Source organism: Helianthus annuus, chromosome 17 (assembly GCF_002127325.2).
Source record: "Helianthus annuus cultivar XRQ/B chromosome 17, HanXRQr2.0-SUNRISE, whole genome shotgun sequence".
Lineage (NCBI taxonomy): Eukaryota > Viridiplantae > Streptophyta > Magnoliopsida > Asterales > Asteraceae > Helianthus > Helianthus annuus.
Window position 1 is genome coordinate 129,152,585 of NC_035449.2, and position 25,066 is coordinate 129,177,650.

General features: G+C 39.3%; 2 protein-coding genes across 3 annotated transcripts; one reads left to right on the forward strand and one right to left on the reverse strand.

Annotated features, from left to right (window-relative positions):
- Positions 1-895: 895 nt before the first annotated feature.
- Positions 896-5,629, reverse strand: LOC110940821 (trafficking protein particle complex subunit 4). The gene is made up of 3 exons (XM_022182393.2): positions 5,302-5,629; positions 5,049-5,217; positions 896-1,229 (listed from the first exon to the last, which is right to left on the reverse strand). The coding sequence occupies exons 1-3, from the start codon at positions 5,359-5,361 to the stop codon at positions 1,033-1,035; spliced, it is 426 nt and encodes a 141-aa protein (XP_022038085.1). The 5' UTR covers positions 5,362-5,629; the 3' UTR covers positions 896-1,032.
- Positions 5,630-21,141: 15,512 nt separating this feature from the next.
- LOC118489332 lies at positions 21,142-24,791 on the forward strand. 2 transcript variants are annotated; one of them, XM_035987153.1, is made up of 3 exons: positions 21,146-21,319; positions 21,472-21,568; positions 22,768-24,791. In XM_035987153.1, the coding sequence occupies exons 2-3, from the start codon at positions 21,537-21,539 to the stop codon at positions 24,662-24,664; spliced, it is 1,929 nt and encodes a 642-aa protein (XP_035843046.1). In that variant the 5' UTR covers positions 21,146-21,319; positions 21,472-21,536; the 3' UTR covers positions 24,665-24,791. The 2 variants fall into 2 exon arrangements, with proteins under 2 accessions (XP_035843047.1, XP_035843046.1); XM_035987154.1 differs by lacking the exon at positions 21,472-21,568 and having other exon boundaries at positions 21,142-21,319.
- The last annotated feature ends 275 nt before the right edge of the window (positions 24,792-25,066 follow it).

The window sequence follows — 25,066 nt, forward strand, 5'->3', positions numbered from 1 at the left end:
TAAAAAAGCAAAATTGTATGGTTCTGATTTTCAATTATATTTGGTTGAAGGATATTGGAATTGAATCTCAATATCCTTGTTGTTATAACATAGCAGAGGATCCAAGAATCTTTGATGAAAGATGCCGGTAATTCGTCGGCAATGACCAATGTCGATAGCAACTATACTTGGTCAAGATATAACAATCATATCCATTCTTGGTCAATCATGGTCAACATTTGTCAATCATAACCAGACTTGGTAATTATAGGTTGATCACAACAGACCTTGTGAATTTGAGCAAAGTTGGTTGCCTAAACAGACTTTCACCAATGAAAAACCGTATCTTACAAATCAACGACAAATATTTTCCTCAATGAAAATCCCTCGTATCTGTAATGAAACATTACTAGGCCAAACCTTCCTATCAACAAAAAAGCTATCTAGTAGAAAATATACATTTTCTTCTAATTTGTGAAAAAAACAATATAATATCATTGATACACAAAACATGTTACAACAAATCTATATAAAACACGTAAGAAAGAAAAATCATAATTAAAACAATATTAGAGTTGGATGAGCCTACATGTTTAACACACTTCCTTTAAAACAAATTTCACAAACTATTAGCATATTTGTCACAAGGTACAATATCTAACGTGCACTGCTAAAGGTGTGAATAAGTTGAAACATAAGAATAACACCAGTGTTTTTATAGAATATTTTGTGAAACAAAATGTGTGTGAGATATATATATTTTGGTAAAACGTTTTTCATATGAGGTGAGCCTCCCGTGAAATGGAACAAAGTTATTTATATTCTAGCATAAGGTACCTAAAATTTGGATATTACCACTTATACGTACAACCTCCCGTTGCGCTCACACACCTTTCTAAACTAAGGAAGGATCCACTTTGCCAAAGAAACACATGTTTATGTAGGAAACATATTCAAAAGATATCTGGGAAAGTAATAACATCACTTAACAGACAAACATTCTTTCAATTCAACTGCTCAAACGGGTACGTGTTTGTTTGTAAAACATTTATTTCATCGCCCAAGATATGAAACACGCTCCTTTTGTACCGCTTGTGCCAAGTTGATATCAAAAAGCTCACACCGTATTGGCATCTCCATCTCATAGAACGGATTCTTCAGAACATAATCCGTGTAGAGTTCATAAATATGCTTCAACAGATTCTCCATATTTTGTGTCCCCGGCTCAGATACCACGAAAAACTTTGTCCCTGCCAAATACACTTAATTAGTATAAAATCTATTTTGGTAGCAATTACCATAAGATTATTAAGATTAAGATGATTGTTGTTGTTATTGCATCTGTTTAGGAAGAAGTTGACATGCAAACAATAGGGGTGCTAAATGGGTCGTCTTCGCTGGTTGGCGGGTTCAACACGACCCGAACCCGACCCGTTTTCCACGAATTTTTTACTTTTTTTCAGCAAATTAATATATTAAAATTAACACTACTAAGAAAAACACAAATTTATATAATAAAATTACATTAAATCGTAAAAGTAAAAATTTATGTCAACTTCCATTTTTAAGTTAGAGTGAATTTCAAGGATTGTCCTTCATCTTTATACCCATTTTTAGGCGCTGTCCTTTATGTTCAAAATTGACGAGTTTTGTCCTTTATGTTTTCATATCATACACGTTTTGTCCTTTAGGCCTAACCCAGTTAGTTTTTTCAGTTAAATTTGGTCATGTGCTTTGCACATGAGGGCATTTTTGTCAATTCAAAGGTTGCAGAAGCTTTGAGCTGTAAATCTGTTGTTGAACTTACCTTTGAATTGACCAAAATGCCCTCATGTGCAAAGCATATGACCAAATTTAACTGAAAAAACTAACTGGGTTAGGCCTAAAGGACAAAACGTGTATGATATGAAAACATAAAGGACAAAACTCGTCAATTTTAAACATAAAGGACAGCGTCTGAAAATGGGTATAAAGATAAAGGACAATCCTTGAAATTCACGCTTTAAGTTATATTTATAGCATAAAATATACACCCAATTTAATTTATGACATAAAACATATTTTAAAAAATATAATATAATAGAAATGGGTTAAACGGGTCAACCCGACTGGGTTGACCCGAACCTGACTCGTTTAGGTAAACGGGTTCGCGGGTTCAACCTGAAACTGACCCGAACACGTTTAGACTAAACCCAAACCCACGAAATTCGTGTTAGGTTCGTGTCGTGTTTTCGGGTCATGTCAGAAATTCACACCCCTAGCAAACAGATGCTTATAGACAGACTTGCTGCAACTGCATATCACGAACAAGATATGAATTAAACATGAAAAAAAGCTAAAAGATAAACAGAAGTGGATGTTGTAACAATGTTATGATAGTCTCATAAGATGACATGACTGACCCATGTGCCAATACTATTAATAGGGGTGGCAAATCACTCTGAACCCGATAGGGAAATGCGCAACAGCTGAGACGAGTATTCGAGTGTGGAATCAGCTTTAACAACTCAAGGATGTGCGACGTGTATGGTATTAGGTGATGCCCACCTGAACCCTTTACTTGTATCGCAACCCAATATACTTACTATATATATTATATACTCTTAAAAAAATATAATAAATAGTATGTTGAATTTTTTAGAAACTTGAAATAATTCAAGACTGCATAATTTTTACAAGTGTGGTTGAATATTTGATATTTCAAGCCGGGTTTTCTAGGCGAGTTTGATATCAAGCTCCGGTAATGGGGATTATTCCAAATGGTAACTTTTTCCACATAAGACCATAAACGAGTATATCCGATACCCACGGGTTTAATTGCTAACTCGATGCGTAACGAGAAACAGATACCTGATGAGTATGTAATGGGTACGGGATACGGTTTTATAATCGGGTATGAGACTAGGATTACCAAATCCTGGAGGTCGTTTCTATATAAAATTAAGCATGAAAAACTAGAAATTCAATTTCATTTACATAAAAGGTCTGTCAAAGCAGTACCATAAACTATTCAACCTGCAACTAAATTTTTGAAAACAAGTATTAGGCTACACTCACTATTTCAAGCTACTATTAGGACTAGAGGTGGCCAAAAGGGCTGGTTGGATTGGGTTAGTAGTTTGGTCAAGATGGGTTTGGGTCAGGATGGGCTAAAAATAAAAATAATAAATTAACAATTAATAATAATAAAAAAAATAAAATAAAAATACAAATAAAAAAAAAATGAAAAATAACAAAAATGAAAATCACACGTGGGTGTTGTGCAAACCATCCTCCATTACAATTTACAAAGTGGTTACATCAGCTTTGATGCTTTTATCAAAATAAATAGTGCCAAAAACAGAATGAGAGTTTAAAACAAATAAGTTGCACATAGAAGCATATACAAATAAAGCTATTATATTACATACAGGATTTATATAAAACAAGGGACTAATTCGCAAGTGTGGGTCAGCAAAAGGCATCACACTTTTAAAGTTTCTGGCTCTAACCCCTTTAAGAATACTGGTTAACCCAATATGACCCATCAGCTTTTAAAATCCGCCCATAAAGACCCAAAAGTAGATGTTTGGGTCTGCTTTGCAGGTATATGTCAACATAGTGTATTTTTAAAACATAAATGAACAATAGAAAATAAAATAAAAATAAAAATATATGATATTAAATGTTATATAATAGCTTTTGTGTATTTTATTTGAAGAAAATTATTATTTTTCTAATACATAATATATGCTTTTCTTTTCTTTTCTCCAAATACTGGAATGGAACCAGAGAAATAAAACATAAACAACCACCCCTAATAAACTGAAAACCCTACTTGTAATATCCACGAAGTGAATCAACAACCAACCGTTCCACTTTTTCAGCCCACATCCCTAACTGCTCTCTGTCTCTAACTATTGGATTGGGTTTTCACTGGATTGGGCCTGCTGGGATCGTATCAGTCTTCCATGGTGCAGGTAATGTATAGTATTCTTTGCTGGATTAATGTTCACCTTTCTTTGATTAATGTTTGCTAGATTAATGTTTACTTTAAATCCTTTCAGAAAGAATGTATTTTTTTCATGTATACGAAACTGTAATACTTTGCTGGATTAACGTTTAAGTCTGGTATTTTTTTCATGTCCTAAAAGTTGATTTATTATGTGAATGTAACAGGGAATAGCAAGAATTCCGGAGGGTCCAAACACAGGTCCTGCAAACGTTGTAAGGGCAGGTTTACTAACATTGTAAGGATTACCAAACCGAATTTGATGTGTGCTCCCAGAAGCTATAGTTTGCATTTAAAATATATATAAAAAAATTAGAAATCTGTCAACAAGCAGACTCGAAACCAGGACCTATTGCTGCTTGTAAACCATTGGATCTTGGTTTATTTCGAAACTTAATGGGTTCCGGTGAACTCGTACACATATATGTAAGTCCGCCCATACCAGATTTACAAAGGTCGGTGTACATACATGAGGTGCTGATATTTTTAAAATACTTATAAATAAATTCTAGATAACACTTTCTGCTGTAAGGCATTCACGATCATAGCTAAGTTGCTAAAACTGGAGCCTGTGACATGCCTGATGTCATATACACTATGACAGGTATTCTGACACTTAAAAGAACTCCTGTTTATGCAGCTTTTGTTCTTGGTGGAAAGGACATAGAAAGATGGGTATGATAACATAGTTATTGAAGGCGCATAGGCCTTGCCTGAGGCCTAGGCGCAAAGCGCAAAAAAACGAGGGCATGAGAAAATAAAAGCACACAACAAGAAAATCTAAATATATATTATGACTGAGTTAGCAAAATAATACTATTTTTCATATAAAATAAACAAAAGCTATTACATAACATTTAATATAATCTACAGTTCTAAAATATTAGTGCATTATTGTAGAAAAATAGTTTTTCTTAGATAAAAGTAGAAATCTGGCTGGAATCTTGCCAGAATTTGGCCTAAAACTATCAGGAATATAGGAATCTCGCCGGAATGTGCGCCTGAACCATCACCTAAAGCGCAATTGCCTCGTCTCACATGAAAAATTATCGAATGAAGAAGATAGATACATACATACCAGTAAGAGACTGAAAGCAATGGAGATCAAATGTATCGGCTTCAAGAAGTTCGATACCAGAGCAGCCCTGAATGGGGGAGAGTTGCTGAGAGATTGCGTGCATTGAATGCCACAAACTGGCCAATCTCAAGCTATCATTCGTATCCATCCTTCCTTGTAATCCATAATCCTATTCCATTCCAATTTCTGATTTGATTATTATTATCCAAGATCCAAATAATAATTCAATTAAAATCATTCTGGAATTACCTACCTTGTAGAAGATGAGACCCCCTGATTTGTTGATGATGTAGAGGCTGTAAATTGCTGCCATAATTCCACAGATCCCTGATTTGAGTGCTGTTCGCTAGCAAGAAGAAGAAGTTATACAAACAGATATTCGAAGGTCTCGGATCAACGACAGCAAATGATGTTGTTTCACGAAACGGTTAAAGCTCCCACGAATCAGCTGTTTAATTTCTTCGTTGAAGCGATTGGAGAAGCTGTTTAAGATCTTAGATAATTCGTTACTCGATTTCTTGCCTGATATTGATGACGTGTGTGTTTGATTCGAAACCGGTTAGGGGGTGTTTGGGTGGGTTATTTTGGAGCAACTTATAAAAGTTAATAGAGTAAACTCCGATTTTGGTGTCACTTTTGTCACTTTAGTTCAAAACTCAAATCTTTTGCATCTGGGTTTATGTGGTTTCAATTTTATTGTCATTTTAATCCAAAAATGAAATCATGTTATATTTGTCTTATAAAATCTTACAATTTTGTCATTTTCCTCAGGGGCAAATCAGGTCTTATTTATCTTATAAAATATGGTATTTATTTATAAAAAAAAATGATTATTTTGCCCCTGTGAAAAAGGACAAAATAACAGGATTTTATAAGATAAATATGAGCTGATTTCATTTTTGGACCAAAATAGCAATAAAACTGAAACCACAGGGACCCAAATGCAAAAAGTTTGAGTTTTGGACTAAAGTGGCAAAAGTGACCAAACCACAGGGACCAAAATAGCAGTTTACTCAAGTTAATAAGTTGTTTTTTTAGTGTTTGGATTAACTTATTTAATAAGGTTTGTCTGTCAATGGATGGATATGGATTGGATCATGGTCTGATCTATTAATGATCCAACTTAAATGGATCATGATCTGATCCATGATCCAACATACTGGATTGTGATCCAAATAATTTTAAATGGACCGGATCGATCCATATAAAAAACATAATAAAAAACCTCTAAAAATCACAAAAATAAAAAAATTGTAAAAATTCAAAAAAAAACTTAAAAAAATAAAAAATTTAAAAAATAAAAAAATCTAAAAAAACAAAAATAAATAAATAAATAAATAATAAAAAATTAATAGGTTAAAAGGCCTCCACACAACCCAAATCAACCCATTTTAAGTTAATGGGTCAAAATAGCCACTTATAACAAACTAGATTTAAGCATGTAACACCCCGTGTTTTCCATAGGTCAAAGTCAAAGTCAAAGTGTTGACTGTTATTGGAATTAAAGATTAATAAAGATTAATTTCATTTTAGTTTCATTTTGATTTTCGTATTATTTGGAGTAAGTGTTGTATAATCAAACTAATCGACCGATAATCGAACTGTGAATCAACGATCGACTGTGAATGATAGGAAGTAACAACGCAATAAAGCTAGTCAATCAATAATCAAGCTAATCGAATCAATTATCAAACTCAAGTGTGGATAATTTTAATGCTTTTATACGTGTGTGTGTGCCTTATGTGTTACTTGTGCATGTTTACTTTTATGTTAAAGTGTGTGGTGAATCAATCGAATCAATCAAGACTCAAAGGTGAATTAAACTCAATCGAAATCGAATCTAAATCATGGTGTAAGGATGCTTGTATGTTAGATATAGTAGTTGGAACTAAAAGTAATTTGATTTGGAATTCTATCATTCTCAAATCATCGTTCATCGAACTCGAAATATCGCAAATCGTCGCGAAACACTCAAAACTAGGCAAGCCGTTCGAACAGGGCAACCTGATCGAACAGGCTAGCCGATCGAACAGGGCAACCTGATCGAACAGGCTAGCCGATCGAACAGGCTGTTCGATCGGGCAGCTGCTCGATCAGGGATGCTGTTCGATCAGCTGACCCTTTCCTCTTTTGGAAGCCTATAAATAGGGCTGTCCTTGTCAAGCTTTCCACTTTTGGAAAAGCTCTGACCGACCAGCCTCTTCTTCTCACTAAATCCCAGATTTCTCTCAAACCGGTAACTATTTCGCTCTAATCTTTGTACGTTTTTGTTCATTAATCGATTCTCCATCTTTCTATCTTTCAAAATCTGAATTTCATCCATGAAATCACCAAGATCTAGGTGTTCTTGAGTGATGTCATCATGGTGTTCTTGGTGTTCATCAAGAACTTCATGTTCTTGACTTCATTCAACCATGAATAAGCTAGATCTAACCGATTTCCACATCAATAACTTAAAATCTTCCAAAGATCTTAACATTTCACGGTGGAAAAGGATTGGAAGATGAGTTTTCATATCTTTCAACTCTTTTACACTCAAAAAGGTGCAAACGAGACTTGAACCGATTTACAAATCAATCTAAACAAACACATGGTTCAAGAATCGGGTTCTACCGGGAGATATACCGATTTCGGGTTAAACGTTAAACTTGGGTTCCAAACCGTCTCTGACCGAGTTGGGTGATTCCTGCTCGAGTCAGTAGACTAAGTAGGGATTTCAGCTTTGTGGTTCAATTCGTAGTCAAAATATCTCTAAAACACCAACAATTAACGGGAATAACCAAGTGTTAAGTGAAAGGTTAACCAAATCGAGAAGCTGGCCGAACGGCTAGGCTGTTCGATCGAACAGTCCAACCGAACGACTATGCCAGCCGATCGACTAGGTTAACCGATCGACTAGCACTTAGACCCACCAACTCACAAAAGTGTAGTATTGACGAGGTACTGTTCGATCGACTACGCCACTCGATTGTGAACATTACTGCTCGAATCATGAGATACTATACTTTAAAACACTTAGACTTTTCGAACCATTGGAATGTCACTCGATCGAACATGCCAACCGATCGAGTGACATATTTGAAAACAATGGAGTGCTAGCCGATCGGTTGGGCTAACCGAGCGAACAGCTGTTCGATCGGCCAACTTGAAAGGTAGTACAAACCATCATACACAAACACATCCTTCACATCAAAGGAAGAAACAATCCACTTGAAGAAACCAGCCGATCGAGCCAGCCAGCCGATCGAATGGATGTTCGAACGGACTTTCAAACCAATCGAACAGCCCACTCGATCGAACTGCTGTCCGATCGAATGGCCTACTCGATCCAAGTACATTGTTTACTTTTCCGCGTTACTCATCGTTGTGTTATCGAACTATTCAGGCTAACCAATTCTCAGTGCTCCCTTCAATCCACAATCAACCACTGTGAGTATACTCGATCCCTTTTTGCTTTCAGCACTTTTGGGTGTTACATACGTAATCTATCAAATTCACAAATAACACAAACTATTTGAACGCTAACCTACTTGCATGTATTACTTGTCTAAATGATTGCTGTTTATTATGTTTACACGTGGAGTGCTATCTACCTGCTTTAGCAACATAGTACTATAGTTTGGACTCAGCACCCGTTCACACGGGGGTTGCTAAGGACAATTACTTGCATGGATTACGGTGGTAATAATGTATTGCGAACTGTCTCGGACAGTCAACCCGAAGTCGTTGGTATCGATGGTCCCATGTTGATAATTTACATGCATCGTTTGCCCTTGTGTACGTGCTTGGTTATGCGTAAACTATTCGAACTCTATATGCTATAATAAACTTGTGTACTCACCTTTACATTATATGTATTGACTTTTATTTTAACGTATGTGACAGGTGTTTAAGCTACTAGCGTGCTAGGGAAGCGAGGCAATAATAAGCTTCTAGGAGTCTGTGACCTTAGGACAGTGTCCACGTACCTGCTCCAGGGCCATAATTATCTGTAGATCTTGTACTGGCACCTGTAGTCAGTAAGATTTACGGATAGCCGTCTAGAAGTCTTAAAACAATATTTAAATTCGGTTTGTAATAATTAAGAAATTGAGTTGTCGGAACAGTTCCCATATTGTTTAGTTGATTTCTATGATAACTTGTTATTATTTGGGACACGGTATGGGACGTGTTATATAACTGAATTGTATGATAGTTGTTGTGGAAACTTCTGAACAATCTGTTTCGCTCAGTGCCGCGCCCCGATGATTCCGCCATCGGTTGGGGTGTGACAGATTGGTATCAGAGCCATAACTATAGGGAATTAGGTTAGACACGATCTAGTCCGGATCGCTGTCTTAGAGACCTAGACTATAGTTAGGAACCAAGAGACCAAGTTTATGTGCTTATTTTATGTTGTTTCCTTCTATCAATACATCCGAACTCCGAGCCAAATTTTGTAATTTGGACGGGATTAGGAGTGAAACCCGCAAATTCCTGCCTAAATTACAAATTTTTGCCAATTATTTTGTGTGAATTTCTATCAACAAACAGGGGAGAATTATACCAAATTAGGGCTGAAACCCGTAATTTGATGAAAACTTTCCTCTAAATTTTCTTAAAACAAGGAAGAAATTGCTAAGCTAGGGGTGAAACCCTAACCTTGGCAGTTATTCCAACTTTATTTCATCTCGCCAAGGCAATTGACGGACTCCAACGACCTGAACTCACGAGTATGGTCTAGAATGCGCATGCATAATGCCCAAGAATCGAGGCAGAAACATGTCCCCTAGAGTCGAAAGTGACGACAAGTCAACTGTGAATAGTTAAATTGCCATGGTTAGTCAAAGTCTAGTAGCCGCAGACAATCCATTTTCCAAATTTGAGTATTGCTTCGTTGATTTTATATGATTTACCTGTTTACGTGTTTTAAGATTCGTTGATTACTCCATTTGTTATCAATCCGCGTGACTTTGTTGCTATCCTATCTCGATTCAAATCCCTGTTGATGTGATCTAAACGAAGCCAGTGTGCTATGCTACGCTATACGACTAAGTTAGACGAAACAAAGTGATGCTATCCGATACGCAAAACGAACGGCACTCGACTTGTGGTTATAGGTTTCTGTTTTCTGACTGCTTCTGTGATAAAATTGTGTGCGTGTTTAGGAAATTAAGTGCTCTATTTGCTTAATTGCTTATGTGCCCTAATTGCTTCTGTGCTTATGTGCCCTAATTGCTTCTGTGCTTATGTGCCTCTATGATTATGTGCTTATGTGATTATATGTGTTACGTGACGAGAGGTGCGACGTGATTCTAAGCTTTAGAGATCTAAGTACGTGTGAGACTCGAATTCGTTGTGTTGAGCCTGTGACGATGTCTATTGCAGACCATGTCGTCATCTGGACAACCTAGATCACACTCGCGTCTTACCCGTCAGGAGAAAAGAGATCGACGTCTGGCTGCTATCATCTCTAAGACCGTGGCGAAAGCCGTCAGTGATGTGTTCGAGAACGCAAGCAAGTCATCTGAGGAATCCCGAACCCTCACGCCCAAAGACTCCAACAAAGCTACTTTTAGCTTCAAACAATTCAAGGCATGTGGGCCAAAAGAGTTTACCGGTGAAGATGGCCCTACGGCTCTGTTTCATTGGTTTGACTCGGTAGAAGTCACCCTTCGTCAAAGCGGATGCCCAGATCACCTCCGTACTCTCAATGCTACCGGTGTCTTCCAGTCGCGAGCTTTGGACTGGTGGACCGCAGAAAGGAACAAGCGCGGGAACGACGCTGCATACGAGCTGACGTGGAAGGAATTGAAAGCGATCATGATGGACGAGTTCTGTCCTCCCCACGAACGCCAAAAGTTGGAGGATGAGTTCTGGAGTATCAAGCAAAAGGAGGGAGACAATGCTGGTCTCACCGCCCGTTTCAAGCAATTGAGTATCATATGTCCCGACCAGGTCAAGACTTCTGACATGACCATCAAGAAATACATCCGTGCTCTTCCGGATTGTGTCGCAGATTTTGTTCACGCCGCCAAACCCGCATCAATCGAGGAAACCTACCTACTCGCTGCCGAGATTAACGACAAGCGAGTTAAGGCTGGTTTCTGGGATAAGCAAGTCAAGCCCCTGCATCAAGTCACCGCCGCATCAACCGACAACACCACCACTCAAGCCTCCAAGTCTTCGAGAAGAAGAAAGAAGAACAAAAGTTGCGCTGCCGCAACCACTGCTGCTCCACTACAGTCTGTACCAGCCCAGCAGCAACAGCCACAGCGTTCAGCGCCAGTGATCAATGCGCCGCCAGCGAAGCGTGCGTACACCGGCCCCCACCCACTCTGTGCTACATGTTCTTATCATCATCCGGTGGGTGTGGCCTGCCGTTTCTGTGCCCACTGCAACGTTTACGGGCATTTCACTGCGAGTTGCCGCTATGGTCCTCGTCAAACGCAAGCTCAAGCCGCTGTCAACCAGGCTCTACTCCCAGCTCCTCAAGCTCCTCAAGCTGCACAGGCCCCGGCAAACAATGTTCGGACCTGCTTTGCATGTGGTGACCCTAACCACTTTGCAAACCGGTGCCCGAACAGGGTAGTGAAACAAGAAGCCCAACAACCCCAGCAACAACAACAACAGCCCCAACAACAAGCCGCTCACGCCAGAACTTTCAACATCAATGCACGTCAGGCTCAAGCTGACAACAACGTGGTCAATGGTACGTTCCTTGTGAATGGTATATATGCATCATGTTTGTTTGATACTGGAGCCGATAACTGCTTTGTGTCATTTGAATTTGAGAAACTTCTTAGACGTAAGCGCTCTTATCTTTCGACACCCTTCGAAGTGGAAATCGCTACCGGAAGAACCATTGCTGTCAATTCTGTGCTCCGTGATTGTACTCTCGAGCTCAACAATCATGTATTCCCGATTAATCTCATTCCAATGCAACTCGGAAGTTTCGATGTCATAGTAGGCATGGACTTTCTTCGTGAAAACCATGCTGAAGTTGTGTGTGCCGATAAGATGATTCGTTTTGTGCTAGCTAGTGGTGATATTCTATGTGTGTATGGTGAAACTACTGCGAAAGATCTCAAGCTCATGTCCTGTCTTCAAGCTCGCAAATATCTCCGCAAGGAATATCGAGCCTTCTTGGCCAACATTGTTGTAGCAGAGACGGACAAGAAAAAGAAAGTTGAAGTCAAGGATGTCCCCGTTGTCCGAGAATTTCCTCAGGTGTTCCCTGATGATCTTCCTGGATTACCTCCTAGTCGTGATATCGACTTTCGAATCGACCTTATTCCAGGAGCCAACCCAGTGGCCAAAGCTCCGTATCGACTCGCTCCATCCGAGATGCGAGAACTCTCAAACCAACTTCAAGAGTTACTTGAAAAAGGCTTCATTCGCCCGAGCACTTCTCCATGGGGCGCACCAGTCCTTTTCGTCAAAAAGAAGGACGGGTCGTTCCGAATGTGCATCGACTACCGGGAATTGAACAAGCTGACCATCAAGAACCGATACCCCTTACCAAGAATCGATGATCTGTTTGACCAACTACAAGGTGCTCAGTGTTTCTCCAAGATTGATCTACGTTCAGGCTACCATCAGTTGCGGATTCAAGAGGAAGACATACCCAAAACCGCTTTTCGAACCCGATACGGCCACTACGAATTTGTTGTCATGCCTTTTGGATTGACCAACGCACCCGCGGTCTTCATGGATCTGATGAATCGCGTGTGTAAACCGTTCTTAGACCGTTTTGTCATTGTATTTATCGACGATGTCCTGATCTATTCCAGATCGAGGGCCGAACATGCGCAGCATTTGCGATTGGTTCTCGAGTTGCTTCAGGGAAACCAACTCTACGCCAAATTCTCCAAGTGTGAGTTCTGGTTGGAGGAGGTTCAATTTCTGGGTCACATTGTGAATAGTCGAGGTATACACGTTGATCCTGCAAAGATTGAGGCAGTCAAGGGATGGGTTACGCCAAAGAATCCGTCAGAAGTTCGTTCTTTTCTCGGATTAGCCGGTTACTACCGGCGATTCATCGAAGGATTCTCAAAGATTGCTGTACCGCTTACCTCCCTTACTCATAAAGACAAGCCTTTTGTGTGGGGAAACGCGCAGGAGACTGCTTTCCAAACCCTCAAACACATGTTGTGCCATGCACCAGTTCTTACACTGCCGGACGGAAGCGATGACTTCGTTGTCTATTGTGATGCTTCAAACTTTGGACTTGGCTGTGTTCTCATGCAACGAGACAAGGTTATAGCTTACGCATCTCGACAGCTCAAAATCCACGAGAAGAACTATACAACCCATGACCTCGAGCTAGGCGCAGTTGTCTTTGCCTTAAAGATTTGGCGACACTATCTGTATGGTACAAGGTGTACGATCTTCACCGATCACAAGAGCCTACAACATATCTTTAACCAGAGAGAACTCAATATGCGTCAACGCCGATGGGTAGAACTTCTCAACGATTACGACTGTGAGATCCGTTATCACCCAGGCAAGGCGAATGTAGTTGCAGACGCCCTCAGCAGAAAGAATTACGTGATAGGTGTTCGAAACATCCAGGCTCAGTATAACCTCGAAGCTCTTATCCGCGAAGCACAACACGCTTGCTTTAACGAGCGTACGTTAAAGAAAGAACGAATCTATCACGATGGAACTCAGCTCGTGAGCAAAGCCAACGGGATATTCTATTATCTGGACCGAATCTGGATTCCGAGGAGGACAGATTTGCGAAAGATCATCATGAACGAAGCCCACAAATCCCGATATTCCATTCATCCTGGTGCGGACAAAATGTACCAGGACCTTCGCTACAAGTATTGGTGGCCTGGGATGAAAAGGGATATTGCCCTATATGTTGGTAGCTGTTTAACTTGTGCAAGAGTCAAGGCTGAACACCAAAGACCTTCAGGCTTACTCGAACAACCGCCGATACCCGTATGGAAGTGGGAAAGCATAGCTATGGATTTCATAACTAAGCTTCCGACCACGCCATCAGGTCACGACAGTATTTGGGTTATAGTCGACCGTCTAACCAAATCAGCCCACTTTTTGCCAATACGAGAAGACTACAAGGTGGCCAAACTAGCCCAAATCTACACCGACGAGATCATTAAGAATCATGGTACGCCTCGAGACATCATTTCGGATCGCGATGCTCGGTTTACATCGAGATTGTGGGAAACTTTTCAAGCAGCTCTTGGTACGACGCTGAATTTGAGTACCGCATTCCACCCGCAAACCGACGGGCAGACGGAAAGAACGATTCGTACTATTGAAGACATGCTCCGTGCGTGTGTTATCGATTTTGGTGGTAGTTGGAGCAAACACCTACCGTTGGTCGAATTTTCGTACAATAATAGCTATCACTCCAGCATCGAAATGGCACCTTTCGAAGCCTTGTATGGTAGGAGATGTCGCTCGCCTATTGTATGGCACGAGGTCGGTCATTCACAACTGACTGGGCCCGAGATTCTGCAAGAAACGACTGACAAGATCCACCAGATAAGGGAAAACTTGGTAAAGGCCCGGGACAGACAAAAGATGTACGCCGATAAACGACGCAGGCCCCGCGAATTTGCAGTTGGCGACTACGTGCTCCTAAAGGTATCGCCTTGGAAGGGAGTAGTCCGATTCGGCAAAAGAGGGAAACTTGCGCCTCGATTTGTTGGACCTTTTAAGATTCTGGAAAGGATCGGTAAAGTTGCCTACAAACTCGAATTACCGGAGGAACTCAGCAATGTCCACCCGACTTTCCATATTTCAAACCTTCGAAAATGCGTAGCCGACCACGACGCAATAATACCACTCGACGATCTTCAGGTCAACGAGACACTACACTTCGTGGAAAAGCCTGTCGAAATCATGGACCGACAGACCAAGCAACTCAGACGCTCTCGCATTCCTATTATAAAAGTGCGATGGGAAGGCAAACGAGGCGCGGAGTTCACTTGGGAACTCGAAAGTGACATGAAGGCCAAGTACCCGCAGTTGTTCAGATAGATCTGAAGCATCAAATTGGTAAAACCACACGGCGATGTACGGTTCTCGGCCTAATTTCGGGACGAAATTCCCTAAAGGAGGGGAGACTGTAACACCCCGTGTTTTCCATAGGTCAAAGTCAAAGTCAAAGTGTTGACTGTTATTGGAATTAAAGATTAATAAAGATTAATTTCATTTTAGTTTCATTTTGATTTTCGTATTATTTGGAGTAAGTGTTGTATAATCAAACTAATCGACCGATAATCGAACTGTGAATCAACGATCGACTGTGAATGATAGGAAGTAACAACGCAATAAAGCTAGTCAATCAATAATCAAGCTAATCGAATCAATTATCAAACTCAAGTGTGGATAATTTTAATGCTTTTATACGTGTGTGTGTGCCTTATGTGTTACTTGTGCATGTTTACTTTTATGTTAAAGTGTGTGGTGAATCAATCGAATCAATCAAGACTCAAAGGTGAATTAAACTCAATCGAAATCGAATCTAAATCATGGTGTAAGGATGCTTGTATGTTAGATATAGTAGTTGGAACTAAAAGTAATTTGATTTGGAATTCTATCATTCTCAAATCATCGTTCATCGAACTCGAAATATCGCAAATCGTCGCGAAACACTCAAAACTAGGCAAGCCGTTCGAACAGGGCAACCTGATCGAACAGGCTAGCCGATCGAACAGGGCAACCTGATCGAACAGGCTAGCCGATCGAACAGGCTGTTCGATCGGGCAGCTGCTCGATCAGGGATGCTGTTCGATCAGCTGACCCTTTCCTCTTTTGGAAGCCTATAAATAGGGCTGTCCTTGTCAAGCTTTCCACTTTTGGAAAAGCTCTGACCGACCAGCCTCTTCTTCTCACTAAATCCCAGATTTCTCTCAAACCGGTAACTATTTCGCTCTAATCTTTGTACGTTTTTGTTCATTAATCGATTCTCCATCTTTCTATCTTTCAAAATCTGAATTTCATCCATGAAATCACCAAGATCTAGGTGTTCTTGAGTGATGTCATCATGGTGTTCTTGGTGTTCATCAAGAACTTCATGTTCTTGACTTCATTCAACCATGAATAAGCTAGATCTAACCGATTTCCACATCAATAACTTAAAATCTTCCAAAGATCTTAACATTTCACGGTGGAAAAGGATTGGAAGATGAGTTTTCATATCTTTCAACTCTTTTACACTCAAAAAGGTGCAAACGAGACTTGAACCGATTTACAAATCAATCTAAACAAACACATGGTTCAAGAATCGGGTTCTACCGGGAGATATACCGATTTCGGGTTAAACGTTAAACTTGGGTTCCAAACCGTCTCTGACCGAGTTGGGTGATTCCTGCTCGAGTCAGTAGACTAAGTAGGGATTTCAGCTTTGTGGTTCAATTCGTAGTCAAAATATCTCTAAAACACCAACAATTAACGGGAATAACCAAGTGTTAAGTGAAAGGTTAACCAAATCGAGAAGCTGGCCGAACGGCTAGGCTGTTCGATCGAACAGTCCAACCGAACGACTATGCCAGCCGATCGACTAGGTTAACCGATCGACTAGCACTTAGACCCACCAACTCACAAAAGTGTAGTATTGACGAGGTACTGTTCGATCGACTACGCCACTCGATTGTGAACATTACTGCTCGAATCATGAGATACTATACTTTAAAACACTTAGACTTTTCGAACCATTGGAATGTCACTCGATCGAACATGCCAACCGATCGAGTGACATATTTGAAAACAATGGAGTGCTAGCCGATCGGTTGGGCTAACCGAGCGAACAGCTGTTCGATCGGCCAACTTGAAAGGTAGTACAAACCATCATACACAAACACATCCTTCACATCAAAGGAAGAAACAATCCACTTGAAGAAACCAGCCGATCGAGCCAGCCAGCCGATCGAATGGATGTTCGAACGGACTTTCAAACCAATCGAACAGCCCACTCGATCGAACTGCTGTCCGATCGAATGGCCTACTCGATCCAAGTACATTGTTTACTTTTCCGCGTTACTCATCGTTGTGTTATCGAACTATTCAGGCTAACCAATTCTCAGTGCTCCCTTCAATCCACAATCAACCACTGTGAGTATACTCGATCCCTTTTTGCTTTCAGCACTTTTGGGTGTTACATACGTAATCTATCAAATTCACAAATAACACAAACTATTTGAACGCTAACCTACTTGCATGTATTACTTGTCTAAATGATTGCTGTTTATTATGTTTACACGTGGAGTGCTATCTACCTGCTTTAGCAACATAGTACTATAGTTTGGACTCAGCACCCGTTCACACGGGGGTTGCTAAGGACAATTACTTGCATGGATTACGGTGGTAATCATGTATTGCGAACTGTCTCGGACAGTCAACCCGAAGTCGTTGGTATCGATGGTCCCATGTTGATAATTTACATGCATCGTTTGCCCTTGTGTACGTGCTTGGTTATGCGTAAACTATTCGAACTCTATATGCTATAATAAACTTGTGTACTCACCTTTACATTATATGTATTGACTTTTATTTTAACGTATGTGACAGGTGTTTAAGCTACTAGCGTGCTAGGGAAGCGAGGCAATAATAAGCTTCTAGGAGTCTGTGACCTTAGGACAGTGTCCACGTACCTGCTCCAGGGCCATAATTATCTGTAGATCTTGTACTGGCACCTGTAGTCAGTAAGATTTACGGATAGCCGTCTAGAAGTCTTAAAACAATATTTAAATTCGGTTTGTAATAATTAAGAAATTGAGTTGTCGGAACAGTTCCCATATTGTTTAGTTGATTTCTATGATAACTTGTTATTATTTGGGACACGGTATGGGACGTGTTATATAACTGAATTGTATGATAGTTGTTGTGGAAACTTCTGAACAATCTGTTTCGCTCAGTGCCGCGCCCCGATGATTCCGCCATCGGTTGGGGTGTGACAAAGCACCCCCGCGTTGCGGCGGGGGCCTAAAACTATGCCAAATAACATCAATGTCACACCGTTGGTAGCGATCACCAACACTAAAGTTGCGGCATGTTAATGCGAAGAAATAATATAACATGAAAAAAATAACTATGTCGATTTAGGACAAACACGTTGCGACGAACTTGTTAAATGGAAAAAATAGACGTAAAAACATTGAACCGCACACACACATTGCGCCTTGTTAACTCGCAAAATAACGTAGAAAAGACTAAGTCAATGTAGGATCCGCCCGTTGCAACGAACTTGCCAAAGGGGGAAAATAGACACGTTGCGACATACTTGTCAAATGTGAAAGAATAGACGAAAAAACGTTGAACCACAATATTAACTCGCAAAATTTAGAACGAAACGTAAAACGAAAAACTTGCGAAAGATAAAAAGTATGGGGGACCAAAGATGTAAATAAAAAAGTTTTGGGTTAAATTACAAAAGATGAAAATTTTTGGGTAAAAAGTAACCAAATTAAAAGTGTTAAAATACAAAATGTGTAAACTTTTGGGTTAAAAGTGAAAAATCACAATTTTTTTTGGAAAACCTCCTATGCTTACATTACAACAACATAATGCAAGAAGGTGTTGCAAATTTATATTATGGAAATATATAATAGTGATGAGTTCAGAATGAGATTGGTTAAATTTGATTACTTGAAATAATGTTTATGGCTTTATGGCTTGGGAATAGGAACCCAAATCAGCCGGAGCCTTATCTGTTTTTTTTTTTTTTTTTTGAACGGCAAATTTGGATCACTGACGGACCACTGGAGTATCATCGTGCCACCAGCAGAACCACCCGATCATATCCATCTCCACTAGGCAATAATGCCTAAACACCAATTCAGGAGGAAACCCAATAAATCTGGGAAAACCCCCTTTGTGGGAATCGAACCCATGACCTAATGGTCATAAGCCTTATCCCACCCCCAATGCCTCCTTTAAACCTTCATCCAATATAAAGAAACTTATTATTCTGATTACTTGAAATAATGTTTTTAGATGCAAACAACATTATACACATTTTGTGAATTGTATACGGGTCTTACCGTTAATTCTAATATAACAAGGCTATTTTTACTGATGTGTTATTTTTACATAAGCCTAGCTATTATATTGACAAGTGGAACTCTTGTTTTTTAATTATTTTATTTTATTGTTTTTTAATTATTTTATTTTATTACTATAAATAAGTAAGAAAAATATGCAATACAAGTTATACCTTGTGCTTTGGGACTTTTTTCCAAAAAAAAAAATGATTTTTTCTTTTAATCCAAAGGTTTTTACCTTTTGCAATTTTAACCCTACATAATTTCTTTTTTAATTTTAACCCAAAACTTTTCATTATTTGCAATTTAACTTCACAACTTTTGTCACTTATACTTTTCATCTTTCGCAAATTTTCGTTTTACGTATAGTTCTAAATTTTTCGAGTTAATACGACGCAACGTACGACTGTGGTTCAACTTTCTTATGTTTTGTTTCAAATTTTGCAAGTTAACACGGCGCAACGTGCATGTGTGGTTCAATGTTTTTACCTCTATTTTTTCATGTTTGACAGGTTCGTCGCAACACGCAGATCCTAGGTCGACTCGGTGTTGGTGGTCGATGACGGTTGTGTGGCATTAGTACTATCTGACACCGTTTTACGCCCCGCCGCAACGCGTGGTGTGCTTTGGGGGTTTTTCAAAGAAAAAATGGTTATGCATATGGTTGTTGTAACCTTGGCTTTGGGGGTTTTAAAAAAAATCGATTTTTTTAAATTTCACCCAAAAGTATTTCATAAATTACTTTTAACCCCAAACTATTTGTTTTTTTACTTTTACCCCAAAACCTTTTATCTTTTCCAATTCATCCTCACAACTTTTTTTACTTTCAATTTTGGTTATTTATAGTTTTCATTTTCCGCAAATTTTCGCTTTATGCTTGCTTCTAAATTTTGTGACTTAACACATCGCAAGGTGCATCTTTGGTTTAACGTTTTTACGTTTCGTTCTAAATTTTGCGAGTTAACACGACGCAACGTGCGTGTGTGGGTGAATGTTTTTACATCGTCTGTTTTTTTCCGTTTGACAGATTTAACATAACGTGCAGGTCATAGATCGACTTAGTTATAACTAATGAATCCCCGCCGCAATGCGGCGGGTCGCAATCCTAGTTACTATAAATAAGCAACAAAAATATGCAATACAACTTGTACCTTGTGCTTTGAGACTTTTTCAAAAAAAAAAAAAAAAAAAAAAAAAAAAAAAAAAAAAAACCTTGATTTTTTACTTTTAATCCAAAGATTTTTACCTTTTGTAATTTTAACCCTACATAATTTGTTTTTTTAACTTTAACCCAAAAATTTTCAACATTTATTCACAACTTTTATACTTTTCATTTTCGCAAATTTTCGTTTTACGTATAGTTCTAAATTTTTCGAGTTAATACGACGCAACGTACGACTGTGGTTCAACTTTTCTATGTTTTGTTTCAAATTTTGCAAGTTAATACGGCGCAACGTGCATGTGTGGTTCAACGTTTTTACCTCTATTTTTCCATGCTTGACAGCTTCGTCGCAACACGCAAATTCTAGGCCGAGTCAATGTTGGTGGTCGATGACGGTTGTGTGGCATTAGTACTATTTGACACCGTTTTACGTCCCGCCGCAACACGGGGTGTGCTTTGGGGGTTTCTCAAAGAAAAAATGGTTATGCATATGGTTGTTGTAACATTGACTTTGGGGGTTTTCCAAAAAAATTGATTTTTTCTTTTTACATTTCACCCAAAAAATATTTTATAAATTACTTTTAACCCAAAACTATTTGTTTTTTTACTTTTAACCCAAAACTTTTTATCTTTTGCAATCTATCCTCACAACTTTTTTACTTTCAACTTTGGTCCTTTATAGTTTTCATTTTCCGCAATTTTTCGTTTTATGTTTGGTTCTAAATTTTGTGACTTAACACATTGCAACATGTGTCTTTGGTTTAACATTTTTACGTTTCGTTCTAAATTTTGCGAGTTAACACGACGTAACGTGCGTGTGTGGATGAACGTTTTTACATCATCTATATTTTCCCGTTTGACAGGTTTAACATAACATTCGAGTTCTAGATCGATTTAGTTATAACTAAGTCGGGTCGCAATCCTAGTTTGAATAAAATTAGACATGGCAATTCATTCCTCACGTGTCTTTGTTGTACCCGTATGAAACCCTAATCTCCAACAATCCAACTTTTTCACTCCAACCATCATCTACGGCAATCCTTTCTTCCCTCAGATATTCAAATCATCAAAAACCCTAATCCTTCCATACCATACCAGTGATTCGAACAAAGGTATTGTTTCTCATACACCTTAATTTGAAATTAGTGGATTTCTTTTACATCTAAATGAATTGAGTGGTATTTCATTGTTTATTCTTTTCGGTTGGTTGTATTTCAATTTGGGGTTTTTGTTTTCAACAATTTTGAGTATTCAATCAACACAGGTTAGCTTTATCGCTACACACTTGGTTGGTGGGGGGTTTATGCCTTGTGCTTTTTTGGTGTAGATATGCTAACCATACGGGTGGTCTGTTGTTACCGGTGAGTGATTTTCAGTTGGACATATTTCTTTTCGTGTTTGGCATAGTGTTACTTGGGGTTTGGAATTAATAGGTGTAGTGTGAATTCGTAAAGTGGAAAATGGACTGAGAGAATTAAATCAAGTAGGAAATATATACCATCAGACTATATGCATAGATAAGACATATGGTGAAATATATAAAATGCAGAAAAGTATTTCAGTACTTCTAGAAAACAGTTGATAATTGTTGTTTATACATTGGTCTTTCAATGAAAGCATGTGAGGTATGCTAGAAGATAACCTGCAAATTTGGTTCCCTTTGTTTCTAACTTGAGCTGCTATGTTATATTCATTACATAAAAAATAAGTCTTTTAACTTCTTATAAGCATTGCAAAATTGATGTGTAGGGTAACGGGCCAAAATCAAAGATAATTGTGTTGGAGTAAAAGGGATTCGGGTCAACCCGATTCCATGTGACCAACGTAACAATGAACTGTTTTGACTTTTGACACACCCGCCCCCTATTTTGCCACCTATACTTGCAACAATTGTGTATGTTCTTTAACTTTTTTTTTATCAACTGTATTCATATGACAGTGCATTAGATTGCTACTTTGAATCAGCCAAATCGCACGAGACTCCATGCATATGCACAACCATATATGTGTTTACACTTTTTGTTCATGCATTCACTTATCTTATTAAAGTATCCTATTTTGTTGTGAGTTCATGGGCTAATTAGTAATTACACTGAAATGTTACTTAGGGTGTGTTTGGTTTGTAAGTGGTTTGGATATTGTTATAGGCTTTTCCCTTTTTTATTTTTCTGTATGTATATAGTTGCATACTTTGGTATTCATGAATCTTAATCTTAATGATTGATATTGTTTGGAATTGAAGTTTACATCTGTGTCTGTGTGTCCGTTTGTGTATTATTTTTTCATCTTTTATCTTTGGATACTAGCGTTTAGGTGGATTGCTCATCTTTTGTTTGTTTTTTTTTTTTTTTTTTACTAAAGATTTTACCATAATGGTGTAAATATATGCAGGAGTTGCTCTTAATTTAATTTAAGCTTTTAGTTTCTATTTTCATTGAAAGTTTTGTGATATGAATGTAACTGTTCGTCATATGAAGAAGCAAATCATTAGTTTCAGATGTTGAATCTTATAAGAATTGGCTGCAAGCGTTTAATCTAGATAAAATCATTTACATTACAGGGAACCGGAACTAAAAATGTCTTCTAGGTCAAAGTCAAAGGATAAAAAAGCAGCTGGCAAAGAGCCATTGAAGCCTTCCACCAAACCTACAACAAGTGCAATTGTTGGCGGCAGTGCTCCTGCCAGCGGTTACAATCCACTTCTGGGGACCTTTCATTCACTTGAAACGGCACCGGTTTCTTCTGTTCCACCTGTTCATGCAAATGGCCGATTTCGTGATATCGATGATACGGATGACCCTAGTGGGAATTCTGTTGTGGAATATGATTGTGTGTCTAACAATGGTAGTTGGTCGGGTGAGAGTGAAGATCCAAAAGACAAACCGTCACAAGGGCCCACCTCTCGTCAAGAGGCAAGCCATGGGGTTGATAGTGACAAACGAGAAAAAATCCGTCAAAAAAATGAGAAAAAACACCAGAGACAAAAAGAGAGACGGGCCCAAGAGCTACATGAACGTTGTTGTGGGTATTTAATGTCTAGAAAGCTAGAAGCACTTGCTCAACAGCTTGTTGCGATGGGATTTTCTTCAGAACGTGCAACAATGGCTCTTATTTTGAATGAAGGAAAGTTGGAAGAATCGGTCGCCTGGTTGTTTGATGTCGGTGAAGATTCGGTCAACCAAAAAGAACCCAAGTCTGACCATGGTGGTGGTGGTGGTAATTTGAAAGTTGACATATCACAGGAGCTTGCTCAGATTGCTGACATGGAAATTAAATTCAAATGCTCAAAACAGGAGGTTGAACGAGCGGTTGTTGCATGTGAGGGTGACCTCGATCAGGCAGCAGAGCATTTGTTAAAGTTTCAGAAGCAGGAATCTAACGCCCCTCCGCCAAAGCCAGAAGATATTCAAACCGGTGTCCCTCCGAAACCGCCTGTCGGCATCACTCAGATGCCGCCAGCTTCACAGGTACACCAATCAAAGCAGAATCCATCATCGGGAGCCATGAATTTCCCAACAATCGCTGTTGCGGCAGGGCGATCTTCAGTGGATCTTGGCGGCAAAAATATACAGCTGTTGAAGAAGGTTCCACCGGCCCCATCTTTAGAAAAAAGGTGGGCGGTAGGTGGGTTGAGCTCGTCTGGTTCTTATTCGTTGCCGTCTTCATTGCAGGCGGCACCACCGCTATCTAAAACCGAAGCACAGTACACAGGCGGTGTCGGAAATGAGTTTAAGAATCTCCAGATCGGGTCAGTGAGAGAACCAGTTATAATGATGCAGCGGGCACAGCCAAAGCAAATACCAGCTGCAAGTATGAGCTCCTCTTCTCATAGTGTGGTTGAACCTGTAATGGGCATGAGCCCAAACGGTGGGTTCCATGCTACAAGAAGCTTCAACGGTAATACCCCAAGCTATAGAACCAACCAACTGTATGACCAGTTCCATTATCAGCCTCGACACGTGTCTAATAGCGGTTTGATGGACCATCATGGTGGTCAACCACCGGTTGCTACAAACCACTTGAATAACAATGGTCTATGGAACAACAGGACGGTGGGCTCCACCTCCACACCTCCTTTGGCGGCTGCTACTTCTCTAGGACTGTTCTCCGGTTTTGGTTCAAACGGGATTTCAAACCCGTCACAGGTAGATTGGAACGGAGACTGGTCATCACAGTTTGATTACACCAACATAGACTGGAGTTTAAATCGGCTTCCTTCGCCAGCTGGCAGTGCATTTATACCAAACGGGTTGTGGATGGGTGCAGGCTCTTCACCAGGTAGGAGTGCAGTAAAACCAGCATCGTCAATAGGAGGGTTGCACCGCCCTGATGGGGTTGGGGTGGTTGGTGGTGGCTCAGAAGCGGCTAGTGGGGGTTCACGAGAATGGACGTCTCCTTTTGAGGAGAAAGACCTGTTCAGTTTACCCAGACAGTTTGTTTCTTCGCCCTCTCTCTAGTTTGAAAAGAATAAGAAAAAGAAAGAAATGGTTTGAAAATTAAAAGGAAAACATGACTTTAAAACATGTGTTAATTGTTGTTGTCTGTTGGTTTTTTCAATCATGGGTGCCTCCTTACATGCTTTTATTTTATTTTTTCCTAAGCTTACATAATTATTTGGTTAAAATGGTAAAAAGTGTTCACGATTAAATCGCTAACTTAGTGAGCTATATAAGAGGGGTTCAAGCTGACCAAATCTTGAGTAGCTAAGCATGTTATAAAGTTGTAAATCGTTGGAACTAAGTTGATTAAAAATCATTTGTTGTTAAGGCAAAGCTCCTCTATTGCAGGTGATGAGAACAAGTAAAAGTTGCAAATAATAGTGTTACAAACGAAAACGAAAACATATACGATGATATCGA